Genomic DNA, 16,421 nt, shown 5'->3' with positions numbered 1-16,421 from the left:
GTAACATCATAGCACTATAGGAAATATAAAAGACAAAAACTTTGAATCCAGGGAGCTGAGTCTAATGGTATATGATGTGATCCAATCATTGTATCCACCCACAGAATGAAGATATTTTGGAAAATAGAGGAAAAAAAAAGGTCCTGAACCCAGAACACAAATGAAACATTCAGTACAAACATAATTTGTCTAATTACTTGAGCATGATTCATAAAACACCAAGCAGGCAAGCAATTATACAAAGATGCTTCCAATTCCCAAACAATCCTTGCATATCCATGGCTCCATCCTTGTTGCACTGACTTTTATATACATACATCTACTGCACTAGCACTATGCTCGATTATTTAATTTGCACCTGTTCTTGACAATCTACACAAGAAGAGGCGAGTGCACACTGACACTGGACCATGGCATTTGCTTAATCTGCACAAGAGACTAATTCTATACTCAAAGCTACGGCGCCGAGAAGGCTTCGTCGAGCGGCCACGGGAGGTGCCGCCGTTCGACGTCGCCGTCCGGCTCCGCCGGCTGCGGCGGCGACGCCGGCGCCTGCACCATGGAGCGCAGCGTGTCGCGGAGGCGGTTGTGGCGCCTCCGGTGGCGGATGCGGCGCAGCACGGCGTCCCTGTCCAGCGCCCCCGCCCCTGGGCGCAGGTACAGGCAGCTCGTCACCGGCGCCGCCTCACCCTCGGCGCTGCCTTCCCGGCCGTCGCCGCCGTACCCAGCCGGCGGCGGCGCGTTCTTGGACACCATGGAGGACGACATGGCTGGCGAGGCAACTAGGCAAGTGTCTTCCTCTAGTTGGTTTTTGTCCCTCCCCTGATGAGCTAGCTCGAGACAGAGAGAGCAAGTACGCTAATGGCGACGCGAGAGAGAGCAAGAGTGATGAGTGAGATTGAGAGGGTTGAAGGTGGCAATGGCAAGCGTATTTATAGACGGCGATGGAGGGGGAGCTAGCGTGCTTAGTAACCACTCTAACCGCAATTATTTACGCTTAATCATTCATTTAAAAAATGGAAAGGGACTTCAAGCTCGAAACAGGTAGCTGCCGGACATGGTTTCACGTGTCACCGCCGCCTGTTTGCTTTGTTTATTTTCGTCCCGTCAGTCATTGACAATTTGACACTGATGATCGATGATGACGACGACTCCAGCACATTCCACTATCGTCTTCACCTTTTTACTGCATAGTAAGCATATGCTAATGACACGCGTGTGCTCCCAGATTCGTGCTGTCACGCGTCAGGGCACCTGGTAAAAAAGGCCGGAATGGTAGCACACTATATTTAGCATATAGAAAAACACATTATATTTAGTGTGAACGAATGACCGACCAGATTTACCTTTTTTCTCCTTTATTCTTTTTTGGTTTGGAGGCACTTGTTACTGTACTTGTTAGGTAATTCCCTAACCAAGGCACCAATGGAATCATGGAGACGTACTGTACTTGTTAGGTAATTCCCTAACCAAGGCACCAATGGAGAGAAAGGGGGGAAAAATCAGCTTTCAGTAGCAACACTTTACTGGTTTTGCAGACAAACCTAAAAGAGTTTGGTCAGACCAGAGAGATAATTAAGCACCGAGCACTAAGCAGTGGCATCCAACGTCGGTGACCACTGATTTAAACTAGGACTGGCTACAGTGCCCTTGGGCTTGTCTCGGTAAACTAGGGCTATATCCCAGCAAGAATCCACCGTCCAAAGCATGGAGTAGCACGGTGACCCAGGTACACGTTCATGTCGGTAACACTAGCTCCATAACCGACAACGCACGGCCAGCGCCTTTGTTCATCTGCAGCACAGCAGCAATTGCCAGGAAATGCGGTGAGAAATCAGGACCAGGACCAGGACCAGATCTAGTGTCTCAGATCCAGATATACCCATTGGACGGAATCACGGAAACGGACCTTATCCGTTGTAACTGACAACATCTGAACGGGATTAGCCTTGTCAGGCCTTGTTTAGTCCCACCTAAAAACTTTTCAACCTGTACATGTATTTTGCGAAAACTTTTCACCCTATACAGTCCATGATTATTATATCATCCTAAAAACTTTTCAGGATGCAAACTAAACAAGCCCTGACACAAAAATCAAACAAAGTTTATATCATGTTCCTGTTCAAACTTCAACCCCTGAGCTCAGCCACAAGCTGCTTGATGTTCAGCAAAACGTTCCATGTATATTTCTCAATTTCAAAGTTCCAAAGGTGGCATGCCAACCAGTATAAGTCAACAATCCATCTGTTACACATAATTACAAGTTTCAAGCTCATATTTTTACAACCCATGGCCCCCAAAAAGCTTGAGTAGTCCACACATCTATCTGGTAGACCCTCACAACCTATACACACAAAATTGTTAACGAGAGGCCACCACAACCCGCCTGCGCTACTTTTTTCACTCAGATACATGTAATTACATCAGAAACCCTCAACATGGGGTCAAAAAGCATATTTACGTCAGGATAGAATACACACCATGACCAATAGTAAGTACATGTATATATATATACTCTATGCACACATAAGAGCCTCGCGGGTCAGTGCAGAATCTGATTGTTCATCCAGCCCACTGCAGTTAAATAATCTGCTGGCTGATGTTATAACACTTTTATCTGTTCGCTGGAGCCTGTCCTCTTGACTGAAGCACTGGTGGCATGGCTCGTAACCTGTCAGTGACCTCGGTGAATGAGGGGCGAGCATCAGGGTTGGCCGACCAACATTGCTCCATCAGCTTTCGCCAATCAGGGTCACACTTTTCAGGGATTGGAGGCCGGAGAGTGTTACTGACAATACCGCCTTCTCGCAACAAATAATGCTAGTTAAATGGAGGATTCAACAAGACTAAAGAAATTTCAAATGCTCAGGGCTAATGAAGAACTGTATTTTGATTGCTTCCTTTCTCATTAAATGTATCATTGCTGACGTTCGAGGAAAAAAACATTCGAGAAATGTATCGATGCTGAAAGGCAAACAAAAGGTTGGATGCACATTTGCGGATACATACCTATGATAGCGCCACAATGCATATTTGCATACGGTTCCTCACCAGTCAAGATCTCCCACAAAACTATCCCAAAAGAGAATACATCCACCTGCATGTATTACATACTCATGACATATCATGTGGCCATGGTTGCATATGCAAGGAATGATCAGGAGTTCGGTGGAAAAAAAATTGCCTTCTCAGAGACTTTGCTGCTGCTACCATTCAGTAGCTCTGGTGCCATCCATGGAAGAGTGCCGCGAACACCACCAGAAACCAAAGTGTTGCGCTTGATTCTTGACAACCCAAAGTCTCCAACCTAAGAATTAGCAATGAATTATTAATGTAACAGAGCAAACAACATGAGAGTTGGAAGGCCAGACCAAGGTGAAACTTTTTGTTTTGTTTTGTTTTTTTGTTATTTTCTTTTGGAAAGAAAAAAACCAAGGTGAAACTTTGCTGTTCACTGGCAATGAACACAAACTCCTAATAATTCACCCCAGCTCTTGATGAACCAAACCTACCTTGCAAATTGGCCTCTGAGGATCTCTCAAATTAACAAGTAAATTGTCGCATTTCAAATCAAAATGCACTATGCTTTTGGAGTGCAAGTATTCCATCCCAAACGCCGCATCCATAGCAATGGTAAGTTTTCTCCGACGATCAAGCATTCTACACAGATCTAGTAAACAGTCACATCATTGTGCAGAGTGGAAAACATCCAACAGAAACATACAAGACCCACCTGTCTTTCCTTAAAAGAACATTTCTCAGTGAGCCATTCACCATGAATTCAGTCACGGTTGCCAGTGTTCCTCCAGTTCCATCAGGAACCACACCATAGAAAGCGACAACATTTGGATGATGTAACTTTGAAAGAATCTTTGCTTCCCTCCAAAAGTCATTGGTCTGTGGAAAAAAATAAGTTTTAACTTAAAATCGGAAATAATTAAATAATAATGAATGTAATAATATATTAAAAGGTTTCCGTTCCAACAATCACATCAAACCTTATTGTCAGTGTTTTCCTGTTTGGTGTCCCCTTTTTTTGCATGGATGATGAAGAGATCAAATGGTTAAACAGATTAAAGGAACAATACTCACAAGTTTCTCTTGTTCAGATGATCTTCCAGCAAAACAACTTTTTTTAATGCGCTTGATAGCAACATCAGTTCCTCGCCACTTTCCATAGTATACAGTTCCAAATGTCCCAGATCCCAGTTCACGTAGCTCCTCGAGGTCACCATTTTTTATGATCTGTTCATCAAATCACAACCACCACATGTTTCTATCACTTGCATGTCATTGACAAAACGCATGTCAATGTTGTTTTGTATATCAGATAGTAATCTTGCTTAAGACTAAATTAAGACCATGGGAGAGCTGCACCTGTAATCCATGCATGCTGGCTTCAAGTTCAGCAACTACAGCATCACTAATGGACCCATCAGCAACGCCATCATCATGATCCTGAGATTTGGAACAATGAACGTGAGAGATGCTCAAACATCAATGTGGATGAATAATAATATATAGATATAGGCTATACCTCATTAGCTAACTCTGGCCCGTCACTCCTAGTATCATCATCCTTCTGTGATGAAAGAATCACCTCTTGCTGTTCTTCAGCTGCCATTACAACCTGAGGAACAACTGGTCTCGATGATGGAATGCCTGAAGGCACATTATCAGTCACGTCCTCAACTATGACAGGTACATTCATTTGAACATTATCGTGCAGCCTGTGTGCTAGCTTTATGTGTTCATTATTGGTGGTGGTATGGTCAAATCCAATTATTCCTTTACTGCAGGAGATATTGCCCCAATCACGAAGGGGATCCTCTCTCCTAGAAACACCATCCACAACTGGAATATGAAGCGAAGACAGAGAGAGGCCACCATTACCGTGCAAGTTCATATTCAGATCAGTATCAATCAGCCCAGTATGTAGAGAGGTAGCCAAGCCAGGGCTATGCACTGATGACTTGCGCAAATTATCATTCTGATATACACCAGGTTCTCCATTGCCCATTGATCTTTGTGTGACAAAAGCTTCAGAAGACTTTATAGGCAACAAAATGTGAGGCTCTGGAGCAACTTTATCAGTTCCATGCACATAACCAGTAGTTCCATAATCTTTAGTAACAGGCCCTGAATTCAGTTTCTCTACATGCGATCCACTTTCTGAATTGTCTCCTTGGGATACATTAAGGAGATATGAAAGGGAATGATCAGTAGCATGCATCGGCTTTGGAACTGAACTTTCTAGAGCATCTAACTCATCTGAGGACAACTTTGCACCATGTGCGTTGTAAATTAACCCTGTATCAACAAAATTGCCCCAGGGAGCAACATTGGGACCTGCGCTTTTATCCTGATGAAAAAAATTATCCTGCCGTTGCACTACAGGATCACCACCATGACATTTTTGTGTCACATTAGTAGACAAACTTTCATCTTGGTAATATACTGGTGGTTGTGAACTGGCTGGGCCAATAATTCCTTGATTATACTGTTGGTCAAAATGATTAGAAACAAGGTAATTTGATTCATCTGTACAGGCAATGTCAGGGGCTTTAACACATTCAAAAGCTGGCCCAGTCCTACTTATTGCTCTCTCCAACTCATTAGTTTGACATATTTTCTGGGAAAATGATTGGGTCATGTAGGAACCAGCAGGTAATGACAAATTCGATGCAGGTAAGTCATTGCGATTGTTTAGCAAAGGATCGGAGAAGGCATGAGGCATGCCTAGAATTTGGCCTCTGTGTTCCTGCAGCCCAGATGCCCATCCTGCATTTTCTGGATGCATGGTGACCTTTTCAGAATAGAAGGGTGCTTCCGCTGGAGTAGAAACATCATAGTTGGTACGTGGAACCAAGTCAATACCATTTCCAGCCAAACCTTTTACCTGCCTTTGAATGTGAAGATGTTGCATGGGAGATCCAGTTCCAATACCCTTGTTTGTATCATTTTGCTTCTTATCTAGATGGTCGGGAAGCATGGTATTCAAATTTGGGCCATTGCAGATTTCACTTCTATTCACATGTTCTTGATTTGTTGTCAATTCATCTGCAGGGGGTTGCATCCTAGACTGTTTCATGGTCCTCTGCTGACCTAAACTTGGGGATGAAGTTGTTGACGACTCGGCCACCAATTGTTGTGTGTATGGAGCAAGGAAAAACTGAGAGGAAGGATCATTAGGAGTTGCTCCAATAGAATCTTTGGCTCCAACTTCTGTATTGATTTGGCAGACAGGTGAGTCTCTAAAGGGGTTTGGAGAAGGATCCAATTGATGGTTCGATTGGCTCATTAAATTGTTGCCACTAATGCTCCGGCTCAAATGTGCAAGATTGTTCACAGCAACAACAAAATGATACTCTGGTTCACTCTCCAAGCTCTTTGTGTCCAATGGCAAATCTTCACATTCATTGAGGGAGACAAGAAATATCCTTAGTCTAATGGAGCCATTGGCCTTTTCAAGACTGCAGTATTCTTCCATCATATTCTGGAAATCCTCATCACACGAAAGAGAAATGAGTGCGTCCAGATCCTCATCAGGAAGTTGATACTTGATGATATGAGGCTGACTGTAGATTGTGAGAGTTTTCTGCACTAGTTCATTCCACGAGAAGTTCCTAGTTATCGAGATGAGACGTGTCTCCCCACCGACATACCTGAGCTTCCCATCACTTGGCCTAGGCAAGATTTTCCCACCAAAGCTGCACATGAACTTGATTTTTCCAGCAAGGGGGCTCTCACAAGCCATATCCTGTAGATTGTCGCTTGAATTTTCAACCGGTTTGAGTCCATTCTCAGATGGGACAGTCCTCAGATGCAACAAATTTGTAGGATCCATAGCAGCACCTTTCAGTGGCAAAACTGTAGTTGAGACATCCGAAAGGTTCTCAGAGTCAAACCTACTCAGAACTAGAACTTTGGTCAGATCTTAAATTCTTAATAGACAACCTGGTTATTCATTCATCACAGAACAAAAAGGAAGGATTGCTGTGCAAAAGGCTTTTCCCTGAGCAGGAGCAAAGGCTTGAAGGCGAGACACGGACAATGCGCATTCCCTTGACTCTGTAATGACAATTTTATCAAATTGTAACTGTCCCAGTTCTGAATGATTCGTCTCCTGAGAGACAACCAGCGAGTTGCTGCTTGTGATGTAGTCCCCTGCAACGTCGGCTTTCGCTAATAACCAAGAGAAGGGGATCGCTGTGACAAATCATCAAGAGCACACATTGTATACCCTCCCCTGGTCCCTGCAGCAAAATGACAGATTGGATTGAGCTATAAAATTTCCCCATTTACATGCGAGATGGATTGATCAAGTTGCGCAATGACGAATAAGGACCTAATGGAACCATAAAATGTGTGAGCACTTCCCATTGCTAGGGTACCACCGGGTACGCAGCAAATGAGTACGGGGGTTAAAAGGTGGAATTTTGATTTAATCCCTTGGGGGAAAGACAGATCCCAAAGAACAGAACACCACATCGAATCAAAGCAAGGGTTCCTTACCAGGGGAAACGGGAAGAACTCGACCCCGAGCCGGCCACACCGGCGTGATCCGCCCACTGCGGCGGCCGCCAACGCCGGCGAGCTCCGGCGGCTACGCGCGGGGCACGGGTGCGCGCGAGTCCTACCGGCGGAAGGCGCTGGCGGCACCTCGCCCTCTCAAACCGCGGCGACGATGCCGCGCTCCTCGTCAAATTTTCTCCTTTTCTGTGTTTTTTCTTAACCTCTCTTTTCTTCCGGTGGGTGGTGGCGGTGGTGGGGGCGGACGGCGACGACGGGGACGAAGCTGTGGGCGGTGCAGTGATCGAAGCCACCAAACAACGCAGCGACGGGTGGTTTCCTCCGCTAAAAGGCACTCATGGCCTCCGACCAGGGGATTTGATTGCAGCCACAGAAAAAGGGCAGACCCCGTTTGACAATTACGTTATGATTTGCCAAATTAAGGGCGGTGGCGAACGGCGTGCCAGGTCGCCGCTGCTGTGCTTGCTTCTTGCCGCCGCGTTTTGCACTTGCCTCTTATTTTTCTGTTTTTTCCCCCCTGCTGCTGCAAATGAAATTTAGTGTGAAATGTGTGGTATCCTGGTTCTTGGTCGGTGAAGATAAATATTGTCAGCAGGTTCTTTCGCGCTAAGGATTCACTTTGATGGAATTGTTCTCTAGAGATTCTCCTCAAGAATTTTCATCAAGAAGACAAAACCGACCTTTTTTTCTATTGGTTAGTTCGCAAAAAGAAAAGTTTTTCGGTATTGTTGCACATTAATTAGTATCCAATCATGGACTATATTTATCTCGCAAGATGCATTTAATATGCAATTAGTTATTTTTCAATTTATATTTAATGTTCCATACATATGTCCAAATGTTCGATCGGACGGGGTGAAAAGTTTTTGGGTGAGAACTAAACAAGATTTATACTATGTGAAGCTGACCCCACCTTAAATTAGACTCCTTCATTCTAGAAATGGTATAATTCTAGCATATTGCTAAGTCAAACTATTTTAAGTTTAATTAAATTATACTCTATCTATTTTAAAATATAAGAAGTTTTGTCTTTTCCAAATATATATAGATTTTGATATGCACTTAGGTGTGCACTATATCTAAATACCTAATAAAACAATGTATCTAGAAAACAAAGATATCTTACAGCTTGAAATGGATTGAGTATAAAGTTATAATGATACTAATATATACTCCATCCATTCATCATACTAACTAAATAACAGTAGATTCGCCATGTATAATGTTTTCACTATATATCTATTGGATCCATAAATACCAATTGTATTTTCTGTAGATTAGTTGAATCTAAGATAGTGTGTTTAAGACCAACCATAGGTTACATCATTTCTGAGGTGAAGGCAGTATGCATTATCTCCATCCTTTAACATTTGGAATTTTAAAGTAACTAGGGGGTGTTTGGTTTGGGTTGTTAAAGTTTAACAGGTAGTGTAGCATTTTCGTTTTATTTGGTAATTATTGTCCAATCATGGACTAAGTAGACTCAAAAAATTTGTCTTGCAAATTACTCTCTAACCACATTTTAGTTTTATAAATAGTTTACACTGACTACTTCATGCATGTGTCTAAACATTCGATGTGACGAACGGTAAACTTTACCGCCCGCAACCAAACAGGCCCCTAGATTCAAACAACAAAGAGGGATGTAGCATCAGATTTTTCTTTGTCATTGTTGGATTATAATTAACAGATAAATTTGCAGAGAAAACTCTCACTATGAAATGATTCATAGCGTTCTCTTAAATTAAATGAACGGCAAAAGTGCTTCTTTTGTAAACTGAAAAAAATACCTCATTGACTTGCTGGGATAGCGTGCTCAAATATTTTCTTCAGCCCTTTGACAATTAGACACAAAGGAAGAGGGAGAAGATAGGCATTGCTCAAACTTTTTCTTAATTTCCTGCCGACCAGCTTTTGCTCGATCAGATGGTGCCCTTTGCTTCATTTCGATTTCGAGCCTGTTCGCTAGTCTGAAAAATTATAGCTAAAAATAGTATTCGCTGTTTTATTATAAGAGAAAAATATTATTAGTTAGTAGAAAAAAGTACGACTTATAAGACAAGCGAATAGGCTCGTACCAAATTTTGAAAACAGACAAAATTTTCTTTGGAACGTTCCAGAAATGGAGAAAAATAAACTGCCACGTCGGATCCATGTGGACAGAGGACAGTGGACAGCTACCATGACAGCCTGCATTGTCCCAGTGCTTGCTTCCGGCGGAAAACATCCACATGTGCTCGCGTCGTGGATACAGGTAGCAACGTTCGCTGGCAGGGTCGGGCTGGTTTTCGTAATAAAATAAATAAATAAATAAAAATAGCATCTTGTGGGCTAGAGTAGGCCTATAAAAAGCACGGAACTTTTCAGGGCATCTAGCAACGTTCGCTGGCGGGGTCGGGCTGGTTTTGGACCGGATCATGTGCCAGTTCAAAAGTACTCTAATTTGAAAGGAAAAAGGCTATATTATCTCTCTTATTTTTTGTGAAATCTGTTTTTTTCTTTAAATTTCAAAACTGAGCAAAACAGCTCACTTAACTTTTAAAATCATTCATTTTACCTTTCTAACCATGTTATAAGCGGTTTTGAAGATAATTTTGTCTTTTTCTTTTTTATTTAGGTTTATACTTGTTAAAATAAATAACTAAGCTATATATATATGATCTAATGAGTATGAAATACAATTCAATCATATAATAATTAGCTCACCATAAAAATTTCATCACAATTGGACCATAAAAGCCACAACTACGAATTATTGTAATTAATTACGTAAAAGCATAGATCTAAAACTTTGTAATAAAGCATATCATATTATATGTTCACTGTTTCTACTCACGTGGAGTCCAACAAAATTAGAGTTCCTATTTTATATTTTTTCGATGATTTACTATGATTTTTTAAAGATTCAACCAAAATAAATAAATAAATAAGAAAAAATGACAAAACCACCTTCAAAACTGCTTATAATATGGTCAGGGAGGTAAGATGAATAGTTTTAAAAGTCGAGGGAGGTGTTTTACCATATTTTAGAGTTTGGGAAGGAAAAACGAAAATGAGGGATGTAATATAAACTTTTTCTTCAAAAACTATTTTGGGTTGATGAATTTATTAAGATTCATGTTAACGTCCAAGTTCGGCCCTACAACTACAAGAGCCGTGGGCCAGGCCTGTCTTTCCCCGGTATATTTGGAGAAAACTTAAAAATACCTTGTGACACTATCCAAAAGTAGTAAATAAAATATGACGTGCGTAGTGTGCTTTTGCTTCCTCAAATGCAAAGAAACTAGACGCAGTCAGCGTGACTTACCACATGTTTGTTTAGATACACATGACTAGTTACTAGATGGACAAACAAATTAGTCCAAATAAACTATAGTTGCCTATCTAATTGGCACCTAATAGCTCTTCTATTTGGGTGCACTAGAGCTTATTTGGGCTAATTTTACCTAGCCAACAATTAGCCATTGAATCCAAAGAGGCCCTTACCACTGGAGCCAGTCCAACAACAGCTGCTATCAGCTATCAGCAACATCAGCCCAGGAACAGGAAGGGGTGAGACAGCTGCTGAACCTGAAGAAAGAAGTCTGCATTAAGACAGTGACCTTATTATGGAAGCGGTGGGAAGTGACAAATAATGGAACTGTATATGCACTCCTTGGTGATCAGAGTGAAGGAGTGATCATGAAGATTTCAAGAGTGTACGAAGGGCTGATACTAATGGAACTCACAGAAATACTAATGGAACTCACAGAAAAAAAAAAGACATGCAGCAACGGTGAAATACTAATGGAACTCATAGAAATTTCATTATATTTTTCACCACACTTGTGCATCTCTATGTGTTTGTCAAACAAAACTCACAAGGGAAAAAAACAATCACCATAACACATTTCAACAAATTAAACTCAGTTATGATATCTTTATCATCATATCTGCAGAATACATCTTCAGAATATAGTACAAGTCAATTACTATGTTTGCAATGCGGCAATAAATATCCATGCATGGATGTTTTTTTTTTTAAAAAAAAATCATCTTGCAAACTCTATGCTCATTGAGGCTTTCTTCTGAAGATTGTAGTAGTCTGTGGTTTCTTCACTAGTATTGTAATTCGACGTATTGTTTGACGACCGTCCCCGCAACATGTGTGTGCTAATAACACCGTGAAATGCTCGAGAGTTGTGTGGGATTGGACCAGCCAATTGGTGGAGCTCCTCTGCAATCTGGCTCATCGTTGGCCTGTGTTCACCAGTAATGACCAAGCATTGGCTTGCCACCGCAGCCACCTGAAGCACTACATCCATGTTTTCTTGGTTGGCTATCTCCCTGTCTATGAGATCATCCCAAAGCTTGTCCTCCTTCACAGCTTCCTTGAATATAGATACAAGGCTCTCCTTTGTTTTGGACAGTGCCGTCCTACGTGTTAGGAGCTCCAGAAGAACAACGCCGAAGCTGTAAACATCACTCTTATCAGTAAGCTCAAAATTCATCAGATACTCTGGATCTAAGTAGCCCATTGTGCCCTTCACTACTTGGGCGGTCTCATTTCCTGACCTAATCATTGAGCATCCAAAATCAGAAACTTTTGCTGAGAGGTCATCGCTTAGCAGGATGTTGACAGACTTAACATCTCCATGGAAGACCGGGTGATTAAGTGAATGCAGGTATGCAAGTGCTGACGCTATCTCATTGGCAATTTTTAGACGGATCTCCAGAGTTCTGATGGATGCATCATCTTGGCTGTGAATTAGGTAGTGCAAGGTTTGATTCGGTACGTATTCGTACACCAGAACTGGAGCTTCAAACTGCAAGCTGCAACCTAGAAGCTGGACAATGTTTCCATGTTTTACTCGAGAGAGTATAAGCAGCTCCTTACCAAATTCCATTCTCCTACTCTCATCATATCCCTTGCAGATCTTGATTGCAACAGGATTATTTTTTTCATCAAGATTTTGCCCTATATAAACAGTTCCCTGACCACCTTCTCCAATGATTGAGCTGTTGTGAAAGTTATTGGTGGCCAACTCAATTGCTTCTCGGCCATACAACTGAAATGAAATGTTGCTCTCTACTTTCATCATATCCATGAGCAGTTGGCCTCCGTTCTGCTGAAAACATTCATTCATTTTGCTTAAGTACTCTTGCCTTACTATTCGTCGTTTGTGCTTGATCCATTCTTTACCAAGGAAAAGTAGTAGGCCAACCAAAACTAAAGCAAAAATTCCTGCAAATCAGACATGTATATGACTTGTAAGTCGGTAGTAGGATGCCAAAATTGTTTTGAAAATACTCCATGGTTGGAACAATTGACTGAGACAACAATTGGCATGCACTTTGACTAAATTATATGCGGCTCTGTCATTCAATTGCTGCTCGAAGTGGACACCATGAGTATAGATTTCTTTTTCAATCATGCTCTCAAAACTATAAATGAATCGAAAAAGATATGGGTAGTACCTATTGGTATTGTGACTTTAGGGGGAATCGTTTGGTCTTTCTCACATGTGCCATTGTAAGCATTGCCTTTGGGGTAATGTGGAGGGCAAATGCACTCATATCCACCTGGAGTATTCTTGCAAATTCCATTCACAGAGCAAGGGTACTTTGCCGGATCGTCATTACATTCATCAACATCTGTAATGTTAGAACTTAGAAGTGGCATATAAAGAGTTGAGTAAAAAATTACATTATGGTAGAAATATATTATTTCTAGGACATAAAAACATTTCATGAATTCAGAAACTCCAGTTTCAGGTCACTAGATCTTGCAACAGACTTAGTTTTGATAATTTTTTCTAGTAAAATCCTACTACTACTAGTTTCATTAACATGCATCCCATAATTGGGTATCAGCTTGTAATAGGAATCTCTTCCATCTCACTGATCACTAACTAATCCCTTCGATCTCGCAAATTAATATAAGTCCTTTTGGACTTATTCAGTAATAACTAAAGTGTGTTGTATAATGACTATATTGCCCATCAATCGTTGCTATAGTTAGGACTGGTGATAAGCCTATTGCACTGACTAGTGTGCATCTGAAGTCTCCACAAAGACCAGATATATATTCTCTCAGTTCCAAGTTGTAAGTTGTTCTTACTTATATATTTGGGATCAGAGGAGTAATTAATCAAGTGAAAATGATAACTGTAACAGGTAGATGTATACACAGATTTGTTACCTTTGCATCCATCGACAAGGTACGGATTCCCCTGGAACCCTTTGGAGCAGTTGCAGATGTAGCCTGGCCCGTTGGCTGAGTCGAAGCACTCGCTGCGGTCATCGACACAGGCGTACAACCCGCCAGGCTTTTGCTTGGCTACCTTGCATGTCTCGTTCCCGATAGCCCAGTCCACCAGCAATGGCGGCTGCCCACCGTACGCATCAAAGAACGCCGCCGATGTAGCATAGCTTGTAGAGAATGTGAAGCTGGATTCCTCAATCAGCGCTGCATAGCTGCAGCGGCTGGTGTTGTAGATCTCCGACGTGTTGAAGCCTGGATCAAACCAGACCTTGTAGTACTGCAGGTCCTTGGGGATGGCTGTTGTGCAGCAGCCAATCCCGGAGCAGGAGCCATTGGAGAGGGAGCTCACGTCGGCTGCTTGCCGGCACATGGACACACAGCCACTCATGTATCTGCCAACGTTGTCCTCGTCTCCGATGTACGCCAGCGTTCGGCACCCCACAACTGTGAACATGTTGCCTGTGTCAGAGAATCTGTAGGGCGTACCTGCCAGGTTCAGAATCCATGTATGGCCCTCCATTTCCTTAGCGGACGTGTTGTAGCAGTAAGTCGACATGTCCATCCTCATCCTGGCCTGACCTTGCTGCAGCAAGATGTTCTGAATCTCCACATCTATGTAAAATGGCCTGAGGACTCCATGGCCGTCGTCCTTGCAGCTCAGGTTGAAGCCGGGCAAGGAGCAGTGGTCGGGCGAGTCGTCTGGCCCGATGCCGAACGGGTAAGGGATGTCGACTCCGCCACATTTTCTCTGGCAGCTGCTGCTAGGCCTAGGCGGCGGCAGTGCTCCTATGGCTACGACAGAGAGTGTTGCTACAACCACTATGCTGATCCATAGCTGATGCACACCTAATCTATGCAGCAGCATGATTTGGAAGAGCTGTCTGAACTGAACTCAGTGGAACACTTGCCTTCTATGCCTCAGAGTTTGAGGAAGGACAAAAGATTTATGTATGCGAACTCTATGCTGAGCATCAAGATGGCTGGGCAATTGTATGGTCCAGAGACTCCAGACCAGGTCCTATCCTTGTGTGTGCATTGACTTGGAGGTCCAGAGACTCCAGACCAGGTCCTATCCTTGTGTGTGCAATGACTTGGACAGACCGCAAGTCTTTGCATCCTGTCGTTGTCGGGATTTCTGTTGGGTCAAGTCCAGGAATCATCATAGCAATTAACTGTCTAGAATATGTTCCACTACATCCTCTCACTTCCGCTTTGCTTTTTACTCTCTCCACTTCAAACTATAAATAGTTTTGACTTTTCTTCTAAATACATATATTTTTAGTATGCACCTCAATATACGCTATATCTAGATACACAGTAATAACAAATGGTTTATAGTTTTTTTTTATATGGAGAGTATTAATTGAGGGGAAAATTAAATGTCATTCAGTTGTTTCTATCTGTTGGCACATAGTTTTTTCCCCGCCTGATAGCAAAGCTGCCTCTGTTTTTGATCCAATTTGTGTAGGAGTATGGATGTATGATACATGCTGCTGCTTGTTAATTATGTTTTCCGTCATTCACAGAAGTAGTTTGTGTCTCATCCGAAGTGGTTTTTTTTTTTTGTGCTAAGTCTGATCCGGTGTCGACTTTTGTGTTGTGTTCTTTTGTATTTCCCTGAATGGCAAGGGGTTGAGACTGCAAGGGTTTTGATTATGGTTTCCCCAACCAGTTCTTAAAGGGAAAATTGGCTGGTGGACACTCTTCAAAGGTGACTTTTCCCATAGGTCATTAAAATATTTCCTTTGCTAAAAGACTATAAATCAGTACTAATTTGCTAGTGGACAGTATAGTTCTTGTAATAATATTTCCTAATCAAATAGATCAAAATACACTTATTATAGAGGACAAGTAGTATGCCCCTGCTGTTCAAACCAACATTTCAACAATATATAACCAAGCAGAGAGGCCAACATAACATTAGGTTGATTTCACTTTTCAGCAAGTTCACAAATACATGACGGTACATAATTTACCCTCATAAAGGGAAATGGATCAGCAAGACCAGCAAAATAAAATGTCAGGTTTAAGCCAAATCTGGCTATCTTGACGCTACCAAATCCACACAACTGTACTGATGAGTGATGACAATTAGCATATCCTTCCAATTTGTGCTATCCTGTCTAAAATCTTAGGGTTGCTACAAGCATCGCAGTACTCACGATCGCCATCATCAGTAAACTTTACCTAAGCACCTACATGAACAGCAAGCCTGTAGCAAGAACTGGGATCCATCCTACACAGACAAGGCCATAAATTGGAGCAGAATCAACAAATTGTGCTATTTGTTTTGCAAACCCGGGTCTACAAGTTGCAATAACCAAGGGGGAAAAGCAATGGCAGAAGATTTACCCATCGGGAACCCAGGAAAGGTCGCTTTGTTCATACGGAAAAATCTCGTTGAACAGTCTTGGAGTCTCCATCTGTGGAACTCCGTCGCCGGGAGGGGGCGCCGCCGCACTGCCGGGAGTGGCCACAGCCGGGAGCAGCCTCCGGCGCCACCGGGAGGGGTATCCGTTGCCGCCGCCGCTGCGCGAGCCAACGTCGTTGTCGCCGGCGGAAAGGCCCACTGCCATCTGGATCGGTCACCCCAGCAGATAAACCCAGCGTGCGGCCGTGATCGGGCGAGATGGTGCGATGTGCG

At 42.6% G+C, this 16,421-nt stretch overlaps 3 protein-coding genes across 4 annotated transcripts; all 3 read right to left on the bottom strand.

The window, feature by feature from the left end:
- Positions 57 to 924, bottom strand: LOC8069731. The gene has a single exon (XM_002442394.2). The coding sequence runs from the start codon at positions 766 to 768 to the stop codon at positions 457 to 459; it is 312 nt and encodes a 103-aa protein (XP_002442439.1). The 5' UTR covers positions 769 to 924; the 3' UTR covers positions 57 to 456.
- LOC8069730 lies at positions 2,162 to 8,052 on the bottom strand. 2 transcript variants are annotated; one of them, XM_002442393.2, is made up of 9 exons: positions 7,516 to 8,040; positions 4,538 to 7,256; positions 4,378 to 4,458; positions 4,093 to 4,245; positions 3,734 to 3,897; positions 3,513 to 3,660; positions 3,185 to 3,307; positions 3,010 to 3,097; positions 2,162 to 2,801 (listed from the first exon to the last, which is right to left on the bottom strand). In XM_002442393.2, exons 2-9 carry the CDS (start codon positions 6,845 to 6,847, stop codon positions 2,614 to 2,616), a joined length of 3,255 nt encoding a protein of 1,084 aa, XP_002442438.2. In that variant the 5' UTR covers positions 6,848 to 7,256; positions 7,516 to 8,040; the 3' UTR covers positions 2,162 to 2,613. The 2 variants fall into 2 exon arrangements, with proteins under 2 accessions (XP_002442438.2, XP_021301837.1); XM_021446162.1 differs by lacking the exons at positions 2,162 to 2,801; positions 3,010 to 3,097; positions 3,185 to 3,307 and having other exon boundaries at positions 3,532 to 3,670; positions 7,516 to 8,052.
- LOC8069729 (wall-associated receptor kinase 2) lies at positions 11,321 to 16,421 on the bottom strand. Its single transcript, XM_021446163.1, has 4 exons — positions 16,130 to 16,421; positions 13,715 to 16,013; positions 12,991 to 13,167; positions 11,321 to 12,757 (listed from the first exon to the last, which is right to left on the bottom strand). Exons 2-4 carry the CDS (start codon positions 14,640 to 14,642, stop codon positions 11,565 to 11,567), a joined length of 2,298 nt encoding a protein of 765 aa, XP_021301838.1. The 5' UTR covers positions 14,643 to 16,013; positions 16,130 to 16,421; the 3' UTR covers positions 11,321 to 11,564.

The sequence above is a fragment of the Sorghum bicolor genome, chromosome 8 (genome assembly GCF_000003195.3).
Source record: "Sorghum bicolor cultivar BTx623 chromosome 8, Sorghum_bicolor_NCBIv3, whole genome shotgun sequence".
Classification (NCBI taxonomy): domain Eukaryota; kingdom Viridiplantae; phylum Streptophyta; class Magnoliopsida; order Poales; family Poaceae; genus Sorghum; species Sorghum bicolor.
Note: the sequence above shows the minus strand (reverse complement) of the source record. Positions and strands in the feature narration are given on the sequence as shown.